The sequence below is a fragment of the Phoca vitulina genome, unplaced genomic scaffold, assembly GCF_004348235.1.
Source record: "Phoca vitulina isolate PV1807 unplaced genomic scaffold, GSC_HSeal_1.0 scaffold43, whole genome shotgun sequence".
Lineage (NCBI taxonomy): Eukaryota > Metazoa > Chordata > Mammalia > Carnivora > Phocidae > Phoca > Phoca vitulina.
In genome coordinates this window covers 7,597,426-7,622,810 of record NW_022589746.1, presented here as the reverse complement: position 1 = coordinate 7,622,810, position 25,385 = coordinate 7,597,426, and the positions used below count along the sequence as shown (strand labels likewise).

Sequence of the window (25,385 nt, the reverse complement as noted above, 5' to 3'; positions counted from 1 at the left end):
AGACCACAAAAATCAAAAGACTTAGGCCAAATTAACTCAGGATAAAGACATACTGAAATGCAAAGATTCTTTTCATGGAACCCGACTGTGGCATTTTGCAAACGTTGGTGTCTCTCCCCTCCACTAAGAATTGTTTAAAAGGCTATTTATTTATGCTACCATAAGGTCAAATTTACCAGTCATGCTGATCTTCCTGCAGTCTTTATATAATCACATGTTCATTGCTCTCTGTACTAACATCTAGTTTTCTGGCACATGATTTTCAAAAGGACTTGGGGTGTGGTAATGCGACAGTTCTGTTATAACAATTTTAAAATGCTGTACGTGTAGGGGATACGGATGAAAAATACATTCAAAGTCACCGAAATTTTACTATTCTGTGCCTTGTTTTATTCTTTATTTTAAAATGTGGTAGTTTCCACTAACCTAAGGGTAAAATATAAGAGATCCTACTATAGAAGGATACATTATAAAAATATCTGGGTACACATTAAATCAAATCATTTGTTCTAGAACAAGTCAAGCATAAGCCTCATGAGCCACATATCAATTCATTCTCCAGGCCCATTAGCTAAGATATAAACTTATGCAAACAATTCTTCAATCTGTTTATAGTTCCTTTTAGAATCTAAGTGTAAGTTCTATCCAAAAATGAGAATAGATTTCAGTGGTATCTGTTATCTAATACTTATTTTGTCCCTTGACCAGCTTTATTGTTTTTCCCTAAACACTTATTTTTTCTTCTTCACTAATTCCCCAATGTCAGAATTTAAGTTCCGTTAAGAGCAGGAACTTTGTGTATTTTGTTCACTGGGGTTTTCCCAGCTCCTACTAGAATACTGTAGGCACTAAATAAAAATTCAATTTGCATAAATGGGTAAATTAATCGTCCAATAACATTTTTTAAGCATTCATACAGCCAATATGTAATGTACTCTGAGATGCTTTTCTTAGACAAATCACAGTCTTACTTGAATGTCACCTTACAGGATTCATTATTCATTCAATTCACATTTTTAGAGTTGCAGGGAGTTTTCATTCATCCACTCAAACATTTATAAAGCAACCACTATTTGTCAATCATTACTTTAGTAGCTGGGGATAACATCGATAAACAAGGAAGAAAAAGTCACCTGCCTTAGGAGTTTAATTCTGATTCAGGCAGGCACCTAACAAATAATAACTCTAATAATTCAGCAATTCAGATGAAGTAAAAAGCTATGGGGAAAACTGTAGCATAAAGGGATCAGACTTAGGTGGAGGGACTGCCTTGTTTTGTTGTTTTGACTCTTACATAATCATCTCAATGTATGAAAACAAATTATAGATCATGCATGTCCTTTACTCCTTCTGAGAGAGAAAACTGAAGACTTTCATGTAACTGCTGCTGAAAATCAAAATGAGAAAATTTTTAACAACAGCAAAAACAAAGAGGAATGACTGAGCTTCTATAAAATGAAATAAAAATCAAAACAGTATTTATCTTGGGGCACCTGGGTGGCTCAGTCGGTTAAGCATCTGACTCTTGGTTTCAGCTCAGGTCATGATCTCAGGGTCCTGGGATGAGCCCCACAGGGGGCTCTGTGCTCAGCAAGTAGTCTGCTTCTGCCCCTCTTCCCGCTCTCCTCCCCTCTCTCCCTCCCTCCAAAATAAATAAATAAAATCTTTAAAAAAAAAAAAGCAAAAACAAAGAAAACCATACTTTTTGGTGCCTAGGATTCTGGAATTTGTCATGCATAGGGATGTGCTGGTCTCTTAAAAGTTAATTAGGTTGGTGAATATTACTTTATGTTTGTTGTCTGTGAAAAATTTAGAGTATGGGAAAGTATGTTTTTTAGAGATTTGAGAGAGAGAGGGAGCAAGCAAGAGAAAGCATAAGATGGGGGGAGCAGAGGGAGAGGGAGAAACAGACTCCCCAATGAGCAGGCAGCAGATGTGGGGCTCCATCCCAGGACCCCAGGATCACAGCCTGAGCCAAAGGCAGACACTTAACTGACCGAGCCACCCAGGTGCCCCTGGGAAAGTATTTTAAAAATAGGAAGAGGGGGTAGGTGTGGGGGCAAAGCTTGATCCCACCTCTGAAAGGAACTACTTAATAAGAGTTGGTCTATTGCCCTCCTTTTTTTCTACTTGGTCTTTTTACTTATTTTTAATTCCCAAGTAATGCATATTCATTGTAAAAGATAATCACATTGTACAGAGGTGTATAAAGTGTAACAGAAAAGTCCTATTTTGATTCTCTGAGAGGATAAATGTGTTTATGCATACATTTTGTTTCAAAGTATAAAAATACATGTGTATTCAGACAGATATGTAGCCCTCTGGACACAGAAATGAAGCCGACTTTCATTTTCTATCTTTTTGTTTGAATGCTAACATTAAGTATGTTTCATTTTTTAGACAAACTATTTTTAAGATAAATGATAAAAGAGATATGCAGTTATATTTCATGAACAGATCAGTGCACACTAATATGGTTAGCTTCCAGTAAAGCATATAATAGGTTTTGTTTTTCTAGCCAAATCACTAAAAAGAATAGGGTTTGAGGTATAGTTTGAACATCCAGCTAATTACGTGGGAATCACAAACCAATAGGAACAATATACACTTCCTCCTTCTACTAAAAACTTTCCTTAGAAAGGCATTCTTTTTTCCTGACTCCACACATAAGAACATTTACCTAACATATCTTTGTGTCTTATGACTTCTTCCAGTCCCATCCCTGCCATGCTCTCTTGGAACACAGCCTCTTCGGGACCAAGGTGCTCACCTGTTGTGTCCTCTTGCAAGCCAACATCAAAGGCCAGTTTATCAGTTGAAGACCGGGAGGTGGACAGGCAGCACAGATACTAAAAGATATAGAATCAGTAGTTGTCACTGAACATTTTTAGTCTGATTCTGACACATAATTTGCTATCAGTAAATCTCCGCTCTATCAGTCTTTTCCTTCACATCTGGATGCTTCACTGCAAAACCCAGGTTCTTCACAGGAGGTAAAAAAACATTTACACAGCATTCATTAGGAGCAATGTTCTAAAGGAGATGCACTCTTTTTTTTCCCCTCATGAAAAGATTGAGGAAATGTGTTCTGAGGAAATGTGTTCTGAGGAAATGAAAACAAAACTAGAAGATAAAAGACGTAAAAGACGACACCTTACTGGGGATATGTTTGTACATCTCTCACTTCACGGGATATTCATGATCATAAGCAGAAGTACAACCGGATCTGACTGTTGGAAATCTTTTTCCCAACAGAAATTGGAAAACTGTTCACTCTCATCTTCTAGTTTTGTTTTCATTTTTAAAATTGTAACTCTCTGAAATCCATCCGGAATTTATTTTGGTGTGCAGCATGTCACCTCACTGCAGTGAGGTTCCCACAAGTGTGCACATGTGTGTTTCCCCAGGAACAATTCAACTCTTGCAACACCATCATCTCCTTAGATCTCCCCATCCTCTTTCAGTTTCCCTAACTGTATATTCTTGGACGTAAAGTTTCAGATCATTTGTCAGTCCAACTCCCTTAACCCCATTCTAACCTCAAAAACGTTGTTAACTGGTGTAAGAATGAGGACACAAGCTGGTGAGGATGTGGAGAAAGGGGAACCCTCCCTCCTACACTGTTGGTGGGAATGCAAGCTGGTGCAGCCACTCTGGAAAACAGTAGGGAGGTTCCTCAAGATGCTAAAAATAGAGCTATCCTAAGACTCAGCAACTGGGTATTTACCCCAAAGATACAGATATAGTGAAAAGAAGGTGCACATGCACCCCATTGTTCATAACAGCAATGTCAACAATAGCCAAACTGTGGAAAGAGCCCAGACGTCCAACAACAGATGACTGGATAAAGAAGATGTGTTTTGTGTGTTTGTACACACACACACACACACACAGGAATATTACACAGCTATCAAAATAGAAATCTTGCCATTTGCAACGATGTGAATGGAACTAGAGGGTATTATGCTAAGCGAAATAAGTCAATCAGAGAAAGATGATTATAATATGATCTCACTGAAATGTGGAATTTAAGAAACAAAGCAGAGGATCATAGGGGAAAAGGGCAAAAAATGAAACAAGATGAAACCAGAGAGGGAGACAAACCATAAGAGACTCTTAATCTCAGGAAACAAACTGAGGGTTGCTGGAGTGGGGGGTGGGGGGCGTGAGAGGGATGGGGTGGCTGGGTGATGGACATTGGGGAGGGTATGTAGCACTGTGTGTTGTGCAAGACTGATGAATCACAGACCTGTACCCCTGAAACAAATAATACATTATATGTTAATTAAAAAATAAAAAACAAATAAATAAAACTAGGCATTAAAAAAAAAGAATGAGGACACAAGGATGGATGTAGCATGAGGTCAAGAAACACTACCATCTACAGCAAACAAGGCACCATCAGCAAGAACAGGAGCCCTGCAAAGAGTACTCAGAGCCAATTCCAGGCACTGAGCAAGTCCAGATCTCCCAGAGTCACTGGACAAATAATGCAAAACCTAGAAAATTCTTACTGGGAAATTGGTCCACTCACCTCAGTGGGTGTCTGTGAGTGTGAGGAGCTAGGAGATGAACCAATCAGGGGATAGATGTGTTGACATATTAAGTGGAAGTCAGTGCCACGGGGATATAAAATCAAATTCACCTCGAGATTCTGATTTCTGTCTCTTGACAGCAAAACACTGGCTCCCAAGGTTATAAAAAAGATACTTTTAGGGTCCCCAAACATGTTCTTAGCCAGTATAGAAGCGTGAGTCTGACCTTGAGAAAGGCTGCCCTTGGTGGTACCTGAGGTTTATAGACTTTAGATCTAACCATACTAAGTGTTCCATGATATTTTGCAATAACATTACAGTACTAGGCACTGTACCTATTAACATACATTTTCTCTTCCAATAATGTTCACAGCAACTATGATGTAAGTAATATAATTATTCCACTAAATGTTCATTAAGTTCCATGAGTACAAGGACATGATCTTCTTCACTACTATATACAGCACCTTGAACAGTGCCTAGCACACAGTAGGTGCTAAATAATATTTATTGAATAAATGAATAAAATGTTAACATGCAATTAGAGGTTTAAAGAAGTTCAGCATGGTCTCCAAGGCTGAACAGCATATAGGAAAGTGAGCCTGAACCCAGATCTACTGACCAAGTCCAGGCTCCTAACCCACTATGTACAGGGAGTTTTCTTAAAAACAGACCCTCATGTTTATTATTTAATGCAGTTTTTGTGTTTTGAATGGTATTAGAAGTAGAATTCTTTCCATGTATTTTTAATGCATGACTGCTGTATGCAAATAGGTTGCATTGATATATTTATCTAGTATCCAGCCACTTTATTAAAGTACATTCCTTATTTTATCTCTTATCTTGCTGTGTCAGCCAAGATCTCTGGAAGTGTCAAATAGATATTTTTGGTTTTTGTTTATTTGTTTGAGTTAGTTTTGTCAAGAATCACTTTAGTGTTCGATAATTAAAATTTATGTTGGTTACTGATTTGACATTTATCACTGAGAAATTAATCATCAATGCTTAGTTTTTATTAGAAATGGATGTTGAGTTTTATTAAACAGTTTTTCAGCACCTATTAAGATGATCACAATTTTTCTTATTTGATTCTATTTATATGATGAAGCACACTAATAGAAATGATATTATTAAGGCATCATCAAAATCATATCTATACTTTCCCTATACTTTTCCTATACTTTGAATTCTATTAACCAGAATTTTAAGTCAGATGTTCACACTGGTATTTGTGATTAAGATTGACAATTTTTTATATGTTTTGGGTATTGATATTGAGGCTATGCTTAGTCACCTGTTCTGGAATGATTTAAATAATATCAGAACTCTCTCCTTCCTGAAAGGAATAATCAATTATATTATACTTTCAAATATTGGGCCATCATGTAGTCACAAAAATTATATTGATGAAAAATTTAAATAATGTGGAAAATGCTTATGCTACAATAATATATTTTTAAAAATCAGGACATAAGTTGGTTATGTAGTAAGATCTCAATTATGTAAAAAAATTAAGAACAGAGAAGATTACAATTTTTTAGAAGTCCCCACACTTTCTCTCATTAACATGATCATGAAGAATTGTGTCTTCTGTAATTTCAAAATTTCATAAAATGAATATGAATTGCTTTTATAACTTAATAAAGCTTTTAAAAGAATGGAATGACATTTTTATATATTTTATAAAATATATGAAATGTCTCATTTATATAACAAAAATATATAGAAGTGCACATATATCTAGATAGATGGAAATGTATATGGTTATTTATACCTATAAGGATAACCCATGTGGATATAGCTTTTTTTATCTTATCTGTTTAATTTACTTAATCTAATAAGTCATTTTTCTAATAAATGAACTGTTTAAAAATAATCAGAAATGAGAAATATTTCTTGACTCTCACACCTATTTCCTCCTAAAACTAGTCTATTAAAAGAGACTAAAAAATAGGAGTCACAAATGATAGAACTGAAGGACTTTACAGGTCATCTAAGCTAACTCTTATTTTATAAATGAGAAAATTAAACAGAGTACAAAGATATTAAAGAACACATACAATTACAGAACTCATAATACCATCACTAGAAAAGCTATTACCAACACTTCCTGATGGTATATGTCTAAGAGATGATACCAAAATGCATACTCACCATGCCGCTGTAGGAATGACGTAGCAGTATGGCATGTCCATAGAGGAGTGTCCGATGACCACCACCTTGAGCAGTCTGTGGAGAGAAACGAAAGGGTCGACAAGAAAAAAAAAAAAAAAAAGAGTAAGCTTAACAGTCAGTAAGATACTCTCTTGTTATCAAGAAAAAGTTGAATAGGAAAGAACAAAGTAAAACTAAGCAAAGTTCTGTCGAAAGAATATTTAAATTGGAATAAGGCTATCAAGGAAATCTCTACTGTGGGGTTGGCAGTTGATCTAGTCCTCAAAGAATGAACTTGATTTTGGTAACTAGCCATAATTTGTAATTATTTTTTCATGGTTATTTATTGTATTCCCCATTATATTGTGATCTGCATTGGGTAGGGACTATGGTACTTTATTCACCATCCTCCCCCAGGTTCCTAGCAAAATGCCTGGCACACAATAAGGATAAATATCTGTTCAATGAATGACTCTTTCTAAAACACAAAATTGATCAAATCATCTCCAGGTTTAAAATTTTTTCATGGCCTCCAACTTTTTTTAAAAAAGAGAGTTTACATTTTTTATATGAAATAGAGGAAGGCTTCTCAAATTTTAGCAGGCTTACAAATCACCAGGAGAGCTTAGGATAAAGAGTGAGGATACTAATTTGTGTATACTTTAAGAAGTGAAGAAAGCACATTAATATCTAATACTACTATACCTCTTTCCACTCAAAAGATATCCCCCTCACTATTGTTCCATACAATTTCTAAAAATAACTTTATTTACATGTTATGTTTAAAAGACCTCAAAACCGTTCTTAAAACAGGTATGGAAAGGTCTTCCAATAAGAAAAACTGCTTTTAAAAAAGGAGAATCACTTTTCTCATATACTGAGAGTAAAAGGGAAAAATCTACTTTGCAAAATCATATTCCTCCTCAGAACGAGGCCCTCTTTAAAAAGTACTTTCATTTTTTTTAATATGTTTGATTTAGTGTGGCTAAGAACAATTTTATTCACCTTGTCTGATTTGGATCACTTTGATAGGAGCTTACCTTTTCAAACTAGATGTGGGCTCCAAAGCCATAAAATACTGAACTTGAATAACACTCGACAGTCATACCAATCAAAACAAGATTTTTTAGAAATGAAGGACAAGGCTTTAGATTTAACCCAAAAGCGTTAAGTCCTCCTTTTATTCTAAAGCTTTGCCTATAGAGTTCACATACATATAGTATATATGTATGTGTGTATACACACACACACACACAAACATGCACACACATACATATATAAATGTTCAAATTGGTTAAGCTAACACAGATATTGTAGTGTCATAGTGTCTGAATTTTCTTTCAACTATAGATTTTACACAATTAGACAATCACAGATATTTACACTATAGATTTCCTCACTACTTAAATACAAACTTATTCCACAGATTTAGTTTTAATAGAACACCCGTAAAAGTATGCAGATAACCCACAATAAATTAACTTTGTTACCTAAGACAGCATTTTCTTTTTTTAAGATTTTATTTATTTGACAGAGAGAGAGAGAGAGCCAGAGAGAGAGTACAAGCAGGGGGAGTGAGAGAGGGAGAAGCAGGCTTCCCGCGGAGCAGGGAGATCAATGCGGGGCTCGATCCCAGGACCCTGGGATTGTGACCTGAGCTGAAGGCAGACACTTAATGACTGAGCCACCCAGGCACCCCTTAAGAGAGCTTTTTAACACAAAGTGAATGCAATTTCTTTCACAGGGTCTACAATACTTTTCCTCTAACTTGTCATTTTAAAAGATACTACTCTAACTGGCTCTGAATCAGAAAAAAAAAAAAAAAAAGGTGTAATTTCCACTCTTGAGCAGATTGGATAACCTCTTCATTCAACAAACATTTATCAAAAAAAAAAAAAAAATTATGTATGTGAGATGCATCCAAAGATGTACCTTGGTTCTTCTCTGTGTTTTTTTGATTTGGTCAGTCATGTTAATTTTTTTGGTAATTTGGCCTGCTCCTTGCTTTAATTGATGTGAGCAAATATTTAGGGACTTCCTTTGCTGTAGGGAACTTCTGGTAGCCACTTCTAGGGTTATACCTTCAAGATTCTACAACATTGTGCCTCGTGTGGACTGTTGGACTCCCCCAGAGCAATTTCAATGAGAAAAAGATCATCACTGCTGGGTGATGTATCACAAGCAGTTGTAATTCAGGACCCTGGAACAAAGATCCATTTTCCCTTTAGCCCCCCAAACCTAAATCTATAAGTACTCAGCTATATGACCGTATTATGCTATGAGAATCCCGCTAGGACCAACTAGATAGGAGTCAATCAAGCTCATGGAGCAGGAAGCTCAAGGCTGGCCTGCCTTTCAAGATCACACACAGGAAAAGATAATCTTGGCATTTTTTGAAGTTAACATTTTAACTGTTAACACATGGGTAAAGTGAGCAGAGCTTTCAACTGTACCAATTCAAAAAAAGAAGTAGAAAATTACATTTTACATAAGGTGAATACACTTTCAACTCACACTAATGCCATCTATACTTTAACTAATCCTGCTAATGCTCCAGTAAGTATTCTAGGAAAGAAACACTCTGTCCTATTCATTCAAAAAGTATTTATTCGAAGGCTACTGTCTGAGAGGTAGGATAACCTGACGCCCAGGGTATCATGCGTAACAAGCTCACATTATATCTTCTTCCGCATTGAGGATCAACGTTTTCTCTGAAAACCAAAATTATTTATTCACTCAACAATTATATACTGGATCCCATGTAGTTTCCTTCAAATATTTGCACACTAACAGCAAAGAAAATGAAGTTAAAGCATTAACATACAAATAATGGAATGTTTCTTAATGCCTCCAACTACATGATGGATTATCAGATCCTTTTCGTACAAGTATTACCTGAAATTGATATGCCCTTGAAGTACATTTCCAAGTGTGACTTAGGCCCCACCTGTCCCTGAAAATGTAGCTGTCAATCCACAGTACCCCAGCTCTGCCCATGGGGTTGCTAGAGCCTGTGCTATTGGTTAGTGAGCTGGCCCCAGGCAGAACCAGGATCTGGAAGTCAGCCTCTGCTAGACTACTGGGGTCTCCTATAGATGTGGGGTCTACGTGAAGGAGCTGCTGCCCTCTTAGGGAAAACAACAACAACAAAAACATTAACAACTGTCATCCCCAAACTCTCTCCGTATTTCGGATGCTGGAGAACTAAGCATCAGTTATTAGAAGGTAAAATTTTACTTTTTGAAATTATCAGTTAAAAACGTGTTTTTGGTGTGTGTGGGTTTGGTCCCCTTACCCCTGAAATGAACTGACAGGGTTAATGATACACAGCAGTGTAAAAAGAACAAGAGCTCATGAGCTGTAAGTGGATAAAAGAGTCCAGAATACATTCAAACACAATCTAAGCAACACTGCTGTGTGTATTCTAAACCAGCCTCGTTTTACACAAATTATCTTAATATCAATTTAGTATTAATAGGCATTCCTATGCCTCTAGCTTGCCAGGATCTTGCCAAAGATGTCCAGTTAGGATACCCATAGTATAACTGAAAGCTCTGATGTAAATGCGTCTACATTTACATTTATTTAGAACAATATGCAGTCGATGGGCATATAATGTATTCATCTGTTATTCTCTGTGGGAAGGGGGACAAATTGGATCACTGTAACTACATCTGAATTATTACTATTAGAACTTAAAATGTAAGAGCAGAAAAGTATAAAACATAAAACCGTAATAGCAATGACTAAGATAAACTAAAGGCGTTTATATGCACATAAAAATTATTGGCACTGTGTTTCTGTTGTTTGGGTTTTTTTTTTTTTTAGCTCTGTTCTTTAAATATGTGTGTTATATACTGGCTTATTAACATGTCACTTGTATGGCTGCTTTTAAAACTAATTTACTAATCACATAATATCTAAATATTTTAAGTTTTCTGTTTTTCTAGTCTTTTCTATACAGAAATGTTATGTTAACAAATGGAGGACATTTCTCATAATTCCAGGCCCTTATTATGCAAACATTTTTTTTAATAAGTCAGACTACAGAAATTCTCCATAGCCCTTGACTGCTATGACATAACATGCCATTTTAGAAGCAAAACAATGAAATCTTAACAAGAATTTATTACTGCGGGTAATACTTAGCTAAGCTGCCAAAATTTAAAACAACAGACAACAAGGATAAGAAATTTGCATTAGAGAACGTCTTGCATTGTGTTCAGATATTTAAGCAGAAAAGCTTTTCAGTTTACCTTCAAATACTAATAGTAAAACTTGAGAAATGAGTTATTCCAGGGAGAAAAATAGAAAAATATCTCCATGCTTAAGCTTTCAAATCATCTGAGAAAAACACATACGGGAATGGCTCAAGATCAACCAGAGCCGCACAGAGTTATGGAGCCTGGTATTCTGGTCGACCTATGGGTCTGCCAGCAGCCGGAGATATTCACAGTCCTGCCATCTTTAATAGTAAACCATATAACAGATTCACAGGATGACTGTAATACTTAATGAGAAATCTGGCTTCAGTGCAAAATAAACATGTCTGACAAAGCCAGTTGAAATGGCACTGGATGGCTTACTTCTGATGGGGTCTTAACCAAAAGCCTCTGAAGTGGGGCAGATCTAAGGTCTATGACAGTACTGATTAACCGTTGTGCCAAGAGCAGAAATGGGTTCCCGCCACAAGGAAGCATCTGTCTGGTTCTAGGAGGTTAAATTATGCCTGTCCAGGTATGAAACCCAAAGCAAATCATGATTGAAAGGTGACAGCTGAAGAAAATTCAGCATCTTTTCCCTTTTAAGTGGCTTAAATTACTATAATTTCATGCATATACCCTCTGCTCAGACTCTAACCTTTCCAAGATCATCCAATACAGCTAAGAAAATAAACCACTGGGCTTCTGGCTTTGCAGTTAAAACGAATTAGAGCGTAATTAAATTATTTTAGGTATGCTACCTGGTTTAAATTGATTCTGCACATCATCTTGCTGTTTGCATTGATTTTTATATGAACCTGCTCTCATGAAAGAGCTTGGAACAGAAGTTTCAGGTAACTATTCCATTCACCCTCTTCTAAGGGAAAGTAGATATGGCACTGGATAAGGGATTGATGTGATAAAATGGCAAGATGATAAAAGGAGTACAGTAAATGCAGAAGTGGCAAGAAAAACTAAATTTTTCAAACCCAATTTCATTAGCTAGGTATTAATATTTGCATAGGCAGGTTTTACTGCTATTTATACCATTTTCACAACTAAAATGCTTGCTTCACGATGTTTAAGTGGTTAATGATCTCTCTCCCCAATGTTATAATTAGTATCTTCTACTGAAAACTAATAGCTGTAGTTATTTGAAATTTTGGAAAATGTCGTGTCCTTGCTGACAGCTGGCTTCAAAGAAGGCTCTGCTCTGTCATCCCATCCAAACTGTCAAATTCCTAATGTTCATGAAGAGGTCCAGTTGTCAGGACCTCATAATGCTCCTGGTTCAGAGTATTGGAAAATATGAATGATAGACTTAGCTAAGTAACTCCATGCACGGACACGAACACTTTGCTTCCTTTTTTACATGCCACCTTTTGTTTATTTTTTAAAAGATTTTATTTATTTGAGTCCACCTTTTTAATCTACATCCAGAATTTTGATTTAACAGGTCTCATAGTTTATATCTTTTTAAATGATATTCCTTTGAATTTTTTAATTATCTTAAGCCTTTGCTAAGTGAATACAGTAAGTTTCTCTATATGTTGTTTCTTGGCTTTTAGAATAAAAAAAATTAAATTTCATGAATGATATATGAGAGATAGGATAGGTACATAAAAATGAAACCAAAAAAATTTCTAGTTTATGTCTCAAAAGAATGACATTCTGCTCTTCCCCTTCTTCACTTGCATATTTTCTTCAATAACATGACCATGTACTCTACTCTCCTCTTTGAGCTTATCTCCTTTTAAAACCTTTCCATTTTTCTAATTTGGTTAAGAAATGAAAAGGAGTTAAATTATTTTCACTTCTCCCGGAGTAGGTAATTTGATAATAGCTTCTTGGTGCCTCTTCTAATTTCCCAGAGTACAAATCTCCTACTGTATTCATGCAAGACAGCTTAAAAACAAAACAGTCAGTATAATTCGAAGTGAAAATTCTTTTTTTTTTTTTTTTTAATTTTTAAGTAGACTCCATGCCCAATGCAGGGCCCAAGGTGGGGCTCGAACTCACAACCCTGAGATCAAGACCTGAGCTGAGGTCAAGAGTCAGATCCCTAAGCGACTAACCCACCCAGGTGCTCCCTGCCCCAGAGTGAAAACTCTGAAGGAAAGCTGTTGAAAAAAAATTTATGTTTTAACAGGAGAAATTCCTAACATTGGCTAAATAAAACAATATGTTACAATATGACCCAAGATATCAAACGTCTTTCATTAAGCTGTCAAATTAAATGCGTGATTTATTTAAATTTACAAGTTCCAAAGTTTGATTTAAATTTTTATTTTTTAAGATTTTTTTTTTATTTATTTGACAGAGAGATAGACAGAGCCAGAGAGTACAAGCAGAGGGAATGGCAGAGGGAGAGGGAGAGGGAGAGGGAGAGGGAGAAGCAGGCTCTACACTGAGCAGGGAGCCTGATGGGGGGCTCGATCCCAGACCCCTGGGATCATGACCTGAGTCGAAGGCAGATGCTTAACCATTTGAGCCACCCAGGTGCTCCTGATTTAAATTTTAAAAACTTGAAAATGTGAACAAAAGTGCCATGAATTCAAAAATAAATACATGTAACCAAACTTAAAACGCACAAAGTATTATATACATTAACAGATGATCCAGTGTCTTACCTTCATCATGAATTTCTGTAGGGGCATAAGGAAAAGAGAGAAAATATTAAATATACATTATTTCAAAGATTTTAAAATAGCTCTTATTTATAAAGATTCCACTGTTCAAAATGGAGTTATGTGAATAAAAGAAGCATAAAAAACTACATTCACTGTGGTGTCACAAGAAAATTTAGTATCAACTACATGCTAGAGAAAAGGTGTAGCAAGCAAAACTCTCTTTAAAAATGTCTTTACATTAGTTTTTCCTATTTCTGTGAAAACATGCTCTTCTACTTTAATGCCTGATTCAATTTACAACATAGCTAAGCAGAAAAAATAACCAAAGGTAAAATCTCAAAAATTACACTCTGAAAATGCTTTAAATTTTTTTATTTCATTTTTTGCATAAAAATGCCGTGATATAAACAGCAACCCAACTAAGTTTAGTAAAAACAGTGCATTAGAAACAGGTAACGTGGATTGTAAACTCAAATGCTGTGATAAGCTGCTCATATTTCATGCAAAATAACAGTAAGCAAGTCCTACACACTACATATTGTGAGATGTGAATTTCAAAGAAAAATCACAAAAACTTTTCTTTTTCCCTTAAAATGACACAGCCTCTTTTCATGATTTACATATATTATAACAGCTCTTTTTTGCTTCTACAAAACATAATATGCACATGGCATTTCTTCATTTTCCTTTAGACCCATAGAGTTTGACTCCCTCTTCTTAAAAGGAGTACACAGATGAGAAAGAGCTAAGAAGGAAAAATGATATTTCCAAACTTAGGGTTAAATTTAGTTGTCACGGCATGTAAGCCCCACAGAGAAAAGGTACACATATTTACATTCATTTTAGAGAAAACAGCAAGGAGAAGTTTTCTAAAATAGGTATTTGTAAATACCACAGTAATGTTCCTGAAACATACACGCATAGTAATTTATATATAACTAAATGGCAACTCTATTGTGACTGGGTTTTTTTTTTATTTTTAATATTATAATTTGGTTAAAGTTTTATTTAAGTAATCTCTACACCCAACCTGGGGCTCAAACTCTCAACCCTGAGATCAAGAGTTGCATTCTCTTCTGACTGAGCCAGCCAGGCGCCCCTGTACTTCTATAATGTTTAAGGAAAAAGTGTAAAGACCCATTTCATTCTTAGCTTTAAAAATATAGGCTGTTTGCTTACACTGTTGTGATATCAATGGTAAATGATATCAGAAAACTTATTTTCCATGATGAAACTGACCAATCATCCTAAATGTGATCTCTGGTGATATATACTAACTATCACTACATGAGGAATTAGGAAAAAATCATTTTTCAGCCTTAATTCAAAGAAAAACAAAAACCCAAAATTTTGTTACAGATCATGGTTTATGACAGATACCTTATTCATGAGATTTTTATTTTTTTAATTGATCTAGGTTTTGGAGATTTTTCCTTAAGAAAGTTCTCAGCCAATTTTGTCAGTTATCTAAGGTTAAACTACTTCAGGACTGTAGTAAATAGAAACAAGAACGGTCAGGGCAGTCCCAGGTCTGCTAGTCACAAGTTCTAAGTTGTGTCTCACTTCAAGAAGGGCAAGTCACAGGAGAGAATAATCCGGATATAGGGTAAAAGAGAACAAAAACTGAAAATTAGCAAAGGCCAAAATATCCATCTGTAGAATGAGAAAGAAGAGCAGATGTAATAGACTCACATTATCAAAAGATAATCAAAAACGTGATTTGTGGTGTTACTAACACTAGCTATTTGTACAAATCATCTGTTGGTCCATTTGGCTTAAGTTCTAGCGATAACAAAGGGGTAGGTGAGAAATTCAAAACAGATCATTCAAGGGCAAAAAAGAAAGCAAGACACATTAAAACAAAAAGGATAAATATGTTATTTTAATCTCAATATAAACACCGTACGGGTATGATAAAAAGCAACAGAAAAAAGTACCAAAAATCCTTTAAACATTGCTGACAATGATTAAAAAAAAAAAGAAACCCAGGCATAAAGATAAATATTGAAGAGAATAGTCTTGATGTAGGTTAAGAATATCACCTTATGCTTACAAGTTTACACTTATTTATTTCCCTCATGGAAAGATAATTAGATAAAAGCTAAAATTCTATTAGATGAGATACAGAAGTGCAGGACTATAAACACAATTAAGAGTCCAGGCACCAACATGGATTGACACTGCTTTCTGTCTAAGAAGAGACTGGAGGAGGATGAAACCCAAAGGGGGAGATTTTAGTTCTTCAGGGTGAAATTACAAGCAGCTATAGCTCAGTGTCCCCAGTTCAGTGTAATTACTTCAGAACTGGCAGTCGGATGAAGCTTCGAACGTGAGCAAGAGTTGGAAGCATACCAGGCATTACGCAAAATGAACAGGAACCAGCAAGAGGAATAGTGCTTCTTACGCTTTAACTCCAACAAAGATGGCCCCGGGGGTCTAACGGATGGCAAACTGAAGCAGAATAGCCTTTGGTCTAGAAAAGTATGTCATTTGATCTAGCACATCGGAAAGACCTTAGGGATTTTCTTAGCATATGCCAATGATCATGAGTAGAAAAACAAATCAGATAGCAATACTCCACTCTGAAAATTGTAATCAAACACTGGACATCAAGAGAATGCATAATTACATTCAAACTGTTGCTGGTATAAAGAAACGGTGATTCAGGTGACGTAGAAAGCTCCTCTACCATAATTAGACCTTTCAGTTCAACCTTGAGTTTTTTAAACTGTTATTTCAGTTTTGTGAAATGACAGTTGATTAAAAAAAATTAATACTTCTGTCTATAGACCTGTTTCAGAAGTTTTAAAAGAACCTTTCTGAAATGCCTTTTTAAAAGTTATATAGATATAGAATTAGCACAAAATAAAAATTTGGGGGCTTGTCACTAAGAAGAGTTAGCCAATACAACAATCTAAGAGACTAAGGCAAAATTTTGACTCAGGAGTCCTTTTAAAACGAAGTTTCCATTAGGGGGACGGAATGTCCTACCCTGCACACAAGCTATCCATCGAATTTCACCTCACGGGTCACTTTTTCTCTCCATGTCTCAAAATGCTAAAATTTCTCCATAATCTTCCAACTGGTAACCTCTAATTTGTGAGTGAGGAGCCATCTGGTAAACTTCATTATGTCGAGAAAAAAAAAGTTATTTCACCACCAAAGACTTGGGATTATTGGTGGATGTTTCTTTTTTACTGAAGTCTAACTGACATGCAATGTTATATTATTTTCAGGTGTACAATATATTCATCCGACAATCTATACATTACTCGATGCTCCCCACAGTAAGTATAATCACCATACGTTACTATTATATTGCTGACTATATCCCCTATGTTATGCTATTTCAGTTATTTTATAACTGAAAGTCTGTATCTCTTAATCCCTTTCACCTATTTCACCCACCACTCCCCCCAACCTCCCTTCTGGCCACTAGTTTGTTCTCTGCATTTATGAGTCTATTTCTGGTTTTTGTTATTGTTGTTGTTCGTTCATCTGTTTTGTTTTTCGGATTCCACATATAAGTGAAATGATACAGTATGTATCTTTCTCTGTCTGACTTACTTCACTTATCATAATACCCTCTAGGCCCATCCATGTTGGTGGCTGTTTTAAGGTAATAATGTTCCCAACATATTTCAGGGAATGAAAGAAGTTTAAGAGTAAAAACTCCCAAGTTCCAAGTGTGTATCAAGATAGACTATCTACTAGGATATATGGTTATACATTTGTAAAAACAAAACCCTCAACTACTTCCCTTATGATGACAACATCGTATGCAAATGCTTAACTTTCTAGGGATTCCCCACTAAAAATATCCAAGACTGAACTGATGGACAGACATGTTGACTGTAGGCCCAGGAAGCATCTAAAAGGAGCTCAGCTTCCAGCCCATGAAAGAGCAATGGTACCTGTAATGATAGGGTCCATGGCTATGCCCTCGCATCGCTCCTATTAATGACAATCCCTGGCACCTAGTGATATGTGCGTGCTGGTATCTTTTAAAGAATTCATTATATTTGGGGGGGGCAGGTCGGTAGTAATGTTGTCATTTTTAACCTATCGACAACTCTGTCTAGGCAGGGTTTGAATGGACTGCATTTTCTTTTGAGTGTAATGGATTTGACATATATATATACATGTGTGGAATTATCTAGTTCTTCTTGAGAAGGATAAGAGAAATAATAATAAGCTGATAAGCTACTATAAATCCTCCCATTTTCTCTCTCAGACACACATTTGTAAATCACTGAGCTGCATGAACATCCAAAATATGAAGTAGAAGAACGATCTAGAGCTTTCGTCTTTGCATAGCTTGTCTTATGAAAAAGATTTCTTAAATCAAAAACAAAAAATTCATCTCTACACAGAATATATGGGTCATAATGACCTGATTATACATAAAGCCTTACCTATACTCAGACCACCTTGTATATCAAGATATAGAAGATTCTATTTTTTTTTCCAAATCATTTCAAACATGAACGAACCTTGATAACATGAAAGCATTTCACAGACCCTCACATAATAGCACTTGCACATGAAAACACATTATTAAAAAAAAAAAAAAAACTGTTACTGAGTTAGGAACATTTGAAAGAATTCTGTATTTTAACAATTACAACAGCATCAATGTATTCTTTTTTTTTTTTTTTAAGATTTTATTTATTTATTTGAGAGAGAATGAGAGACAGAGAGCATGAGAGGGAGGAGGGTCAGAGGGAGAAGCAGACTCCCCGCTGAGCAGGGAGCCCGATGCGGGACTCGATCCCGGGACTCCAGGATCATGACCTGAGCCGAAGGCAGTCGCTTAACCAACTGAGCCACCCAGGCGCCCAGCATCAATGTATTCTTGAAAAGAGCAAGTAAATATATGAGACCTCATTTGGTCTATAGACAATGCTTCACATATAAAAATATCACAATCTTTTCCACCCCTTCTCCCCAAACTCCACCTGTGACCTGCAATCCCAGGCCCCATGTTAGAGACCAAAGCTATGGGTTAGGGGTGCCAGAAGGCTGGGGTGGAGTAGAGGAAAAGAAGAGGCGATCAATCACCTGTTAATCCAGGACTCACCAACGTTATTCTCCCTTGGTGCATGAAGAGCAGAATTTGATTACTCAGTAGGCTCGTGATCAAACGCAAAACACTCAAAGATGCTCAAAGAGACACTGGGAAACAAGTAGAGAGAGGAAGGGAGGGAGGGAGGAAGAGATTGATTAAGACTGATTGATTGACCTTGGATGAAACTATCCAGAATCATGCTTTCAGAAAATTTATAAAGAAGCCATCTTAATTACCATATATATTTAAGTTTTAGAATGCTCCTAAAGGTCTTCATCTGGGGTTGTTAAGTGTACTACACAGATAAGCATAACAGTGTTAAAATAGGACACCTGTCTCAGAACAAAGTCATGGCAAGTACTGCCACATTCTAAACCACACTGTTATACCACCTAAGCAGGAACACCAAAGGGGGTGACTGAAAATCCACTTGCTGCCCTTGACTGACCCCCAGTTCTGGTCTTCCAGAAGCAGATGGAGAGCAAAGAGATGATTTCTGGGAGGGAGGTTTTGGTAGGCTCATAGTCCTGCTCTCCCCCACACCCAAGCTTGCCCTAGCAAGAGTGGCTTCAGGGACACCTGTGTCCTCAGGATGCAGGACACTAGAGACCAGCATCTGACTGTGCCTGAAGATCAAGATGAAGAGACAGGCTAAGTAGGCTGTGGCAGCAGAGGGCAGGGCTGCCACTGGGAGGTGGCCTGCTGCAAACAAGCAGACCGGCCATCCTAGAAAGAGGCAGCCTGGAGAATGTCTGTAATGCCCCCAAGAGACCGTAGGACAAGGCAGTCATCACCACCGACCAGCTGGGGGACCAGTGGCTGCAGCAAGAGAACCACAGGTCAGATTTCTGGGGATGGGCATGCCCCAGAAAACCCTAACAAGTACCCCCCAAAGCGTGTCAGCTTTAACACCCAACAAGCTTGATGAACAGCACTGCCATCAAGACTTCCTGCCAACTCTCCTCTTCTCCCATGTTCCCACCACACCCTGAGAGGGGCAGGAGCTCTGGACAAGGGGCAGAGGTGTGAGGAACCCGGCAGCGTGAAGTGAGAGGCAGCTTCCCACAGCCCTTTCCCCTCCAGGCCTCCTGCCTGGGGCAGACTGGGCCCCAAGACAAGTAACTTGCACTAACTTCAGACTTCACCTATTACACAGGATTAGGCGATTTAATTACCAAAATGAGACTTTTGTGGCTTGAAATGACTGGCGGGGGTGTCTCACGGTCCGAATATAAGAAACGTTGTAGGACCCATCCTAATTTAACCAATGGGACAAAGGAGAACAAGCCCCCCACAGAGCAGGTAGGTAGGCAGGGAGTTAATTTGTTTTTGGTTACCCTTCAAGGTACCTGTTATCGTAGAATTTCACACTTCTAATGACAAATGCTTAAGATTTTAATTACACGGGTCTTCAAAGAAAGAAAGAGTTCAAATCTAAAAATTACTGAGTGATGTGCTCATAGTGACTATCAGTTTTCTCAAATGAATCCAGAAGGGTATTTTAATTATATGATGCCTAAATGGCAGTATATTCCAGCATCAATGTTTTATTATTAATATCATGGTAATATTTTAGAACAATAAAGGACTAGTCCAGATTCTGACCCTGCAGACAAGGAGATGATATCCACAGAGAGCCTACATAACTGCATGATTTTCAGCCCAATATTACTTCCATTACTTTCTCAGAATCAGAAAGAAATCTCTGCTGCAAAGATTTACAAATAAACTTAATTTTGAGATGCAAATATTACTCAGCCATCAGAAAAGATGAATACCCAACTTTTACATCAACATGGATGGGACTGGAGGAGATTATGCTAAGTGAAATAAGTCAAGCAGAGAAAGTCAATTATATGGTTTCACTTATTTGTGGAACATAAGGAATAACATGGAGGACATTAGGAGAAGGAAGGGAAAAATGAGGGGGGGAATTGGAGGGAGAGATGACCCATGAGAGACTATGGACTCTGAGAAACAAACAGGGTTTTAGAGGGCAGGGGGGAGGGGGGATTGGTTAGCCCGGTGATGGGTATTAAGGAGGGCACGTACTGCATGGAGCACTGGGTGTTATACGAAAACAATGGATCATGGATCACCACATCAAAAACCAATGATGTATTGTATGGTGACTAACATAACATAATAAAATTTAAAAAAAATAAAAAAAAATAAGAAAAAGCCGCATAGTGAGGCAGATCAAAAGTAGCCAGCTACACAGAGGAAGAAAGAGGAAATACTTACGGACAATGGCAAAGGGGGTTTATATTTGTGCAAACATCCTATTTCCAAGAGATTTGAAAGTGGCTTGAATGGTTGGTTCAAGAAAAAGTATCTAGGTATGGCACAGAAATGGTGTAATGGAAGTGAAGGGGTACAAAGATGAGAAAAGACAAAGAGACTTGTTTCAGGATGGCTAATATTGCCGGGGGACCCAAAAAGGTGACAAACATGTTCTGAGAAACAGGCTTTCATTCCCAAGACAAGAACAATGTGAAGCCTGGATTAGAATTTTAACTACAGGCACAGAAGATAAGAAATTTCAAAACAAAAACAAATTGAACAAAATTAGGAATAGTTTAGCTATGAATAGATAATGAATTTAAATTATCACCAGAAATAGAATATTGAAGCAGTAGTTCTCAAAATCAATATATAGGTGCCATCATCAGAAATGGTCACTTATTAAAAAAAAAAAAAAGTTTCCATGAGTATAAAGGGATATAGTAAGTGCAAAAGAACCAAGATCCACAAAAAGAGGTGAACATGCACTCATTTGGGAAACAGCACTGAAAGCCTCCTGAAAAGGTAGCAAAATGTTCACAATATGGAGAATATCGAGAAAATCAGATCCCACAATCAGGAAAAATAATAAAAATGAAGCCCATCAGTTAAGCCAATCTTTAAAAAGTCATCCTATTAAGTCACAGAACAAATAAAAACAAAATAATACAACAATGGAAATAATACAATATGCGCCTCCCTGCTTTGCATGCTCTGGAAAAAAGTGGATCAGGAACATCAGTGTTGGTGAGACTCTAATTTCCATTCAGAATTATTTGGGATATTCAGGGTCTTCGGGACTGGAAGGATCCTTCCCTCTCCCTCTCTTTTTAGCAGAAGAGGAAAGGGACACCAACGTAGTAATGTGGCCACTTTACACAATTTGTCACAATGTTGGTCCAGACTTAGCTTCTGGAATCCTGCGACGGCACCTTTCCTCATGCTACGGTCATTTCCCTTTTTTTTTTAAGATTACATTTTTGGGGGGGGGGGGGGGGGGGGATGGGCTAGCCCAGTGATGGGTATTAAGGAGGGCACTTACTGCATGGAGCACTGGGTGTTACACGAAAACAGTGAATTGTGGATCATTACATCAAAAAACTAATGATGTATTGTATGGTGACTAACATAATAAAATGAAATTAAATTTTAAAAAATGGGAACTCACTAAAGAAAATAAACCTGAAAAAAAAAAAAGATTGCATTTATACAGGTGACAAACCATTTCTATAGGACCTGGAAAAATAGAGGAGGCAAGAAGTAGGACTTGAAATAGTCAAGATTTTTTTTGATAAGAGATACACAATATTAATAATAAAAGCCTTCCTTTGATCAGCAGCATATTATAATTACAAAGCCACTGAGAAAGCATATGCTTGTAAGGTATGGAGAGTATTTCAATCTACCTCATTTCAGATGAAGAAAAACCAAAAATCTCTAAGGTTCTAACTAGAGATCAGTAAAATATTGGTTCATTACAAGATAGCAGTTATTTCTAAGACTCAGAGTCCAAGCCACAATGGGAAGCAAAGCGGAAGGACTAGAGGCAACAGCAAACATGCACTCGCTTAGATCACAATTTCTTTGTAAATACATGGAAACACATACCCATTTTTCCACATCAACTTGCTGTGGAAAGAAAAAGCCAAAATAAATAACAAGGAAACAAATAAATATGTGGCGATGTTTCAATTAATGTCACTTCGATAAACTGAAATGTGGTCCCTGCACTAAAATCTACTTCAAATTCTAACAGATAATAAAAGTATTCAAAATTTTCATTAATAACATTTAATCTCCTCAAACAACAAGAAAAATCAATTAATTTAGTAATCAGAACTTCTAAAGTTATTAGGCTAGAAAAGCACCAGGTACATGAAATAATAATAATCCAACATATTTAAAAGCAAACATGAACCTTTACCTAATTCTTGGAACCTAACAGGCCTCCTGATTTAGGGACAACTATTCTCCTCTAAGTATCTAGTTAATGAAAAAGGTCACTTTAGATATACAGCATCTAACTATAAAAATATTTCATGTAATACAAGTAAAATTTCTCTTACTCCAATCTTCCTAATATTGTATAAAATGTCACAATATAATAAAAGGCATGCCTTGTCAAATAATTCTGAAATTATATCAGCAAATTATTTTTAAAATTGCATTAATGAATGCCTGTTACCCTCATAATCATTATGTGATTCTTTAAAAAACTAAGTGAATATAATTATACTCCAAAGTGTAAAATAGAATAAAAAAACCATACATCAACAAGGACTGTCTTCTACAATGCTCTAGGATTCCTAGCAAATCAATCAGAACAACAACAAAAAATCAACATTGAGGGGCATACTCTGTCTCAAAGTTAAGTTTCCATGACCCATACCTCCCCCTTCTATAACACATATGATTGGTGTCCTGTGACATTGGAGCTTTGCTTCACATTCTTCATACATTTAATTTTATTTGTAACCATTTTCCCTAGAAAAATCCATTAATCAGGGAAGAATCTAATGCTATTTAGGCAGAAATCTTAGGCCATAGCTAAGAATCTGCTTCCCTTGGTAAGCAAGCTCCTAGGAGGAAATGTGTATAAAATATAACATACAAAGTGGTATTTTTAAGATATTATAAAGTGATATAAAAATATCAACCTAAATATACAGGTGGAATTGTTTTGAAGCCTCAGTGAAATTCAATTCACTTAAATTTCTTGTAATAGAGCACTTTGATTTATTTAACAATTTGGTTAGTCCTCTGAAAAATCTGTTCTAAGCCTCCTCCCAACCTTTTCATTTTAAAAACACACAATTGCTATTTAAGAAAGAAAAATTTACCGAATGGAAAGGCCTAGTTTTCACTATACATTTTTAAGGTATTTGGCTGTGATAAAAAGTTCAAGTCCTCTTTTTAAACATTAACCTATTAGAGTGATGAATTTATTTCTCTGGATTCTGGGGCAAAGGGAAGCAATTTAGTCAGTTATAAAATAGTTCCATTTACTTTTCTACCTCCAAAAGGACAAATTCTTATATTTATTGTCTTTCAAGAACAACAACTCAAGGAAATGTGAAATGATTTCCTTTAAATATTTGTCAGGAAAACAAAATATGCCACACTTCCAGTGACTTCAATGATTAGCAAAGACATTGTATTAACCCATCACTATTTTCACTTCTAAATGTTAAACGTTCTCTCTCACCCACACACACACACTTGCATCAGTGCAAATATAGAGGCTTGCAGGATTTTTCTAGAAGAAAGAGAACTTAAAATCAAGAGTCAAAACTACCATTAGTAATAGAAGTTCTTTAATGATGTATATTTACAAAGAGAAACAGTTTCATAAGTAGCAAGAATTAGTAGCAATATAAAAAAGTCAGTATCCCAATACCCAAAGAAAGGCTTAGCAACAGCATGTGCCAGGGATGAATTATCAGATCAACACACAAGACAAGACAAATGGCCCACAGATTTAAAAGACGAAAGTGCAATAAAGTTGTAATTATGCATAAGCGATGCAGAAAGATTTCATGACACGTCTCTTATTAATGTTAACAAGAATCATTTCATTAAATGCCTGCAAATGGTGAAGAGGAGAATGATTTCTGTGGAGCTAATTGAGGAAGGGAAATATAAAGTTCACAATAACCTTGATTAATTTTATACTTTAAGTAATTACCAAATCCATAAAGCATATAAGACAAATGAACATTCATTCCAATCATTTATTATCCAAACATTTGGGATTTTTAAAAAATACAGAGATTTCATTAATTTAGAGAAAATAAATATTTTAATATCTCTAGGAAATTACCTCAAATATTCTATCATAATAAGACTAAAAAGGGCAACCTCATTTTTCAAATAAAACAAAACTTCCATTAAGAAAAACAAAATTTAACTGAGGGTTGCTGGAGTGGTGGGGCATGGGAGGGATGGGGTGGCTGGGTGATAGACATTGGGGAGGGTATGTGCTATGGTGAGCACTGTGAATTGTGTAAGACTGTTGAATCACAGATCTATACCTCTGAAACAAATAATACATTATATGTTAAAAAAAAAAAAAGAAGACAGTAGGAAGGGAAAAATGAAGGGGGGGAATCGGAGGGGGAGACGAATGATGAGACACTATGGACTCTGAGAAACAAACTGAGGGTTCTAGAGGGGAGGGGGATGGGAGGATGGGTTAGCCTGGTGATGGGTATTAAAGAGGGCACGTTTGCATGGAGCACTGGGTGTTATATGCAAACAATGAATCATGGATCACTACATCAAAAACTAACGATGCAATGTATGGTGATTAACATAATAAAAAAAATTTAAATACCAACCTGATTTTGCAGAGAGGACAGGAGTTAAAAATATAATACAAGAGTAATTAATCCTAAATTATATCATTATATGAAAGATGGAACATTCATATGACATCTCTATTTCTCTACTCATATTTTAATACATTTAAGACATATAAACATGAACTGCTCCATAACCTTAAAAAATTGGTTGC

At 36.3% G+C, this 25,385-nt stretch overlaps 1 protein-coding gene across 3 annotated transcripts in view; it reads right to left on the bottom strand.

Annotated features, from left to right (window-relative positions):
* RYR2 (ryanodine receptor 2) overlaps positions 1-25,385 on the bottom strand; it is a 739,460-nt gene that overhangs the window by 412,920 nt on the left and 301,155 nt on the right. For 2 of the 3 annotated variants that reach the window (XM_032430318.1, XM_032430320.1), the window contains exons 4-6: positions 13,522-13,536; positions 6,690-6,764; positions 2,771-2,849 (exon numbers count right to left, since the gene is read on the bottom strand). In XM_032430318.1, coding sequence (XP_032286209.1) covers positions 2,771-2,849; positions 6,690-6,764; positions 13,522-13,536 — 169 coding nt within the window. Of the gene's footprint in view, positions 1-2,770; positions 2,850-6,689; positions 6,765-13,521; positions 13,537-22,480; positions 24,628-25,385 lie in introns of those variants that run through there. The other variant, XM_032430321.1, reaches the window with a different exon arrangement.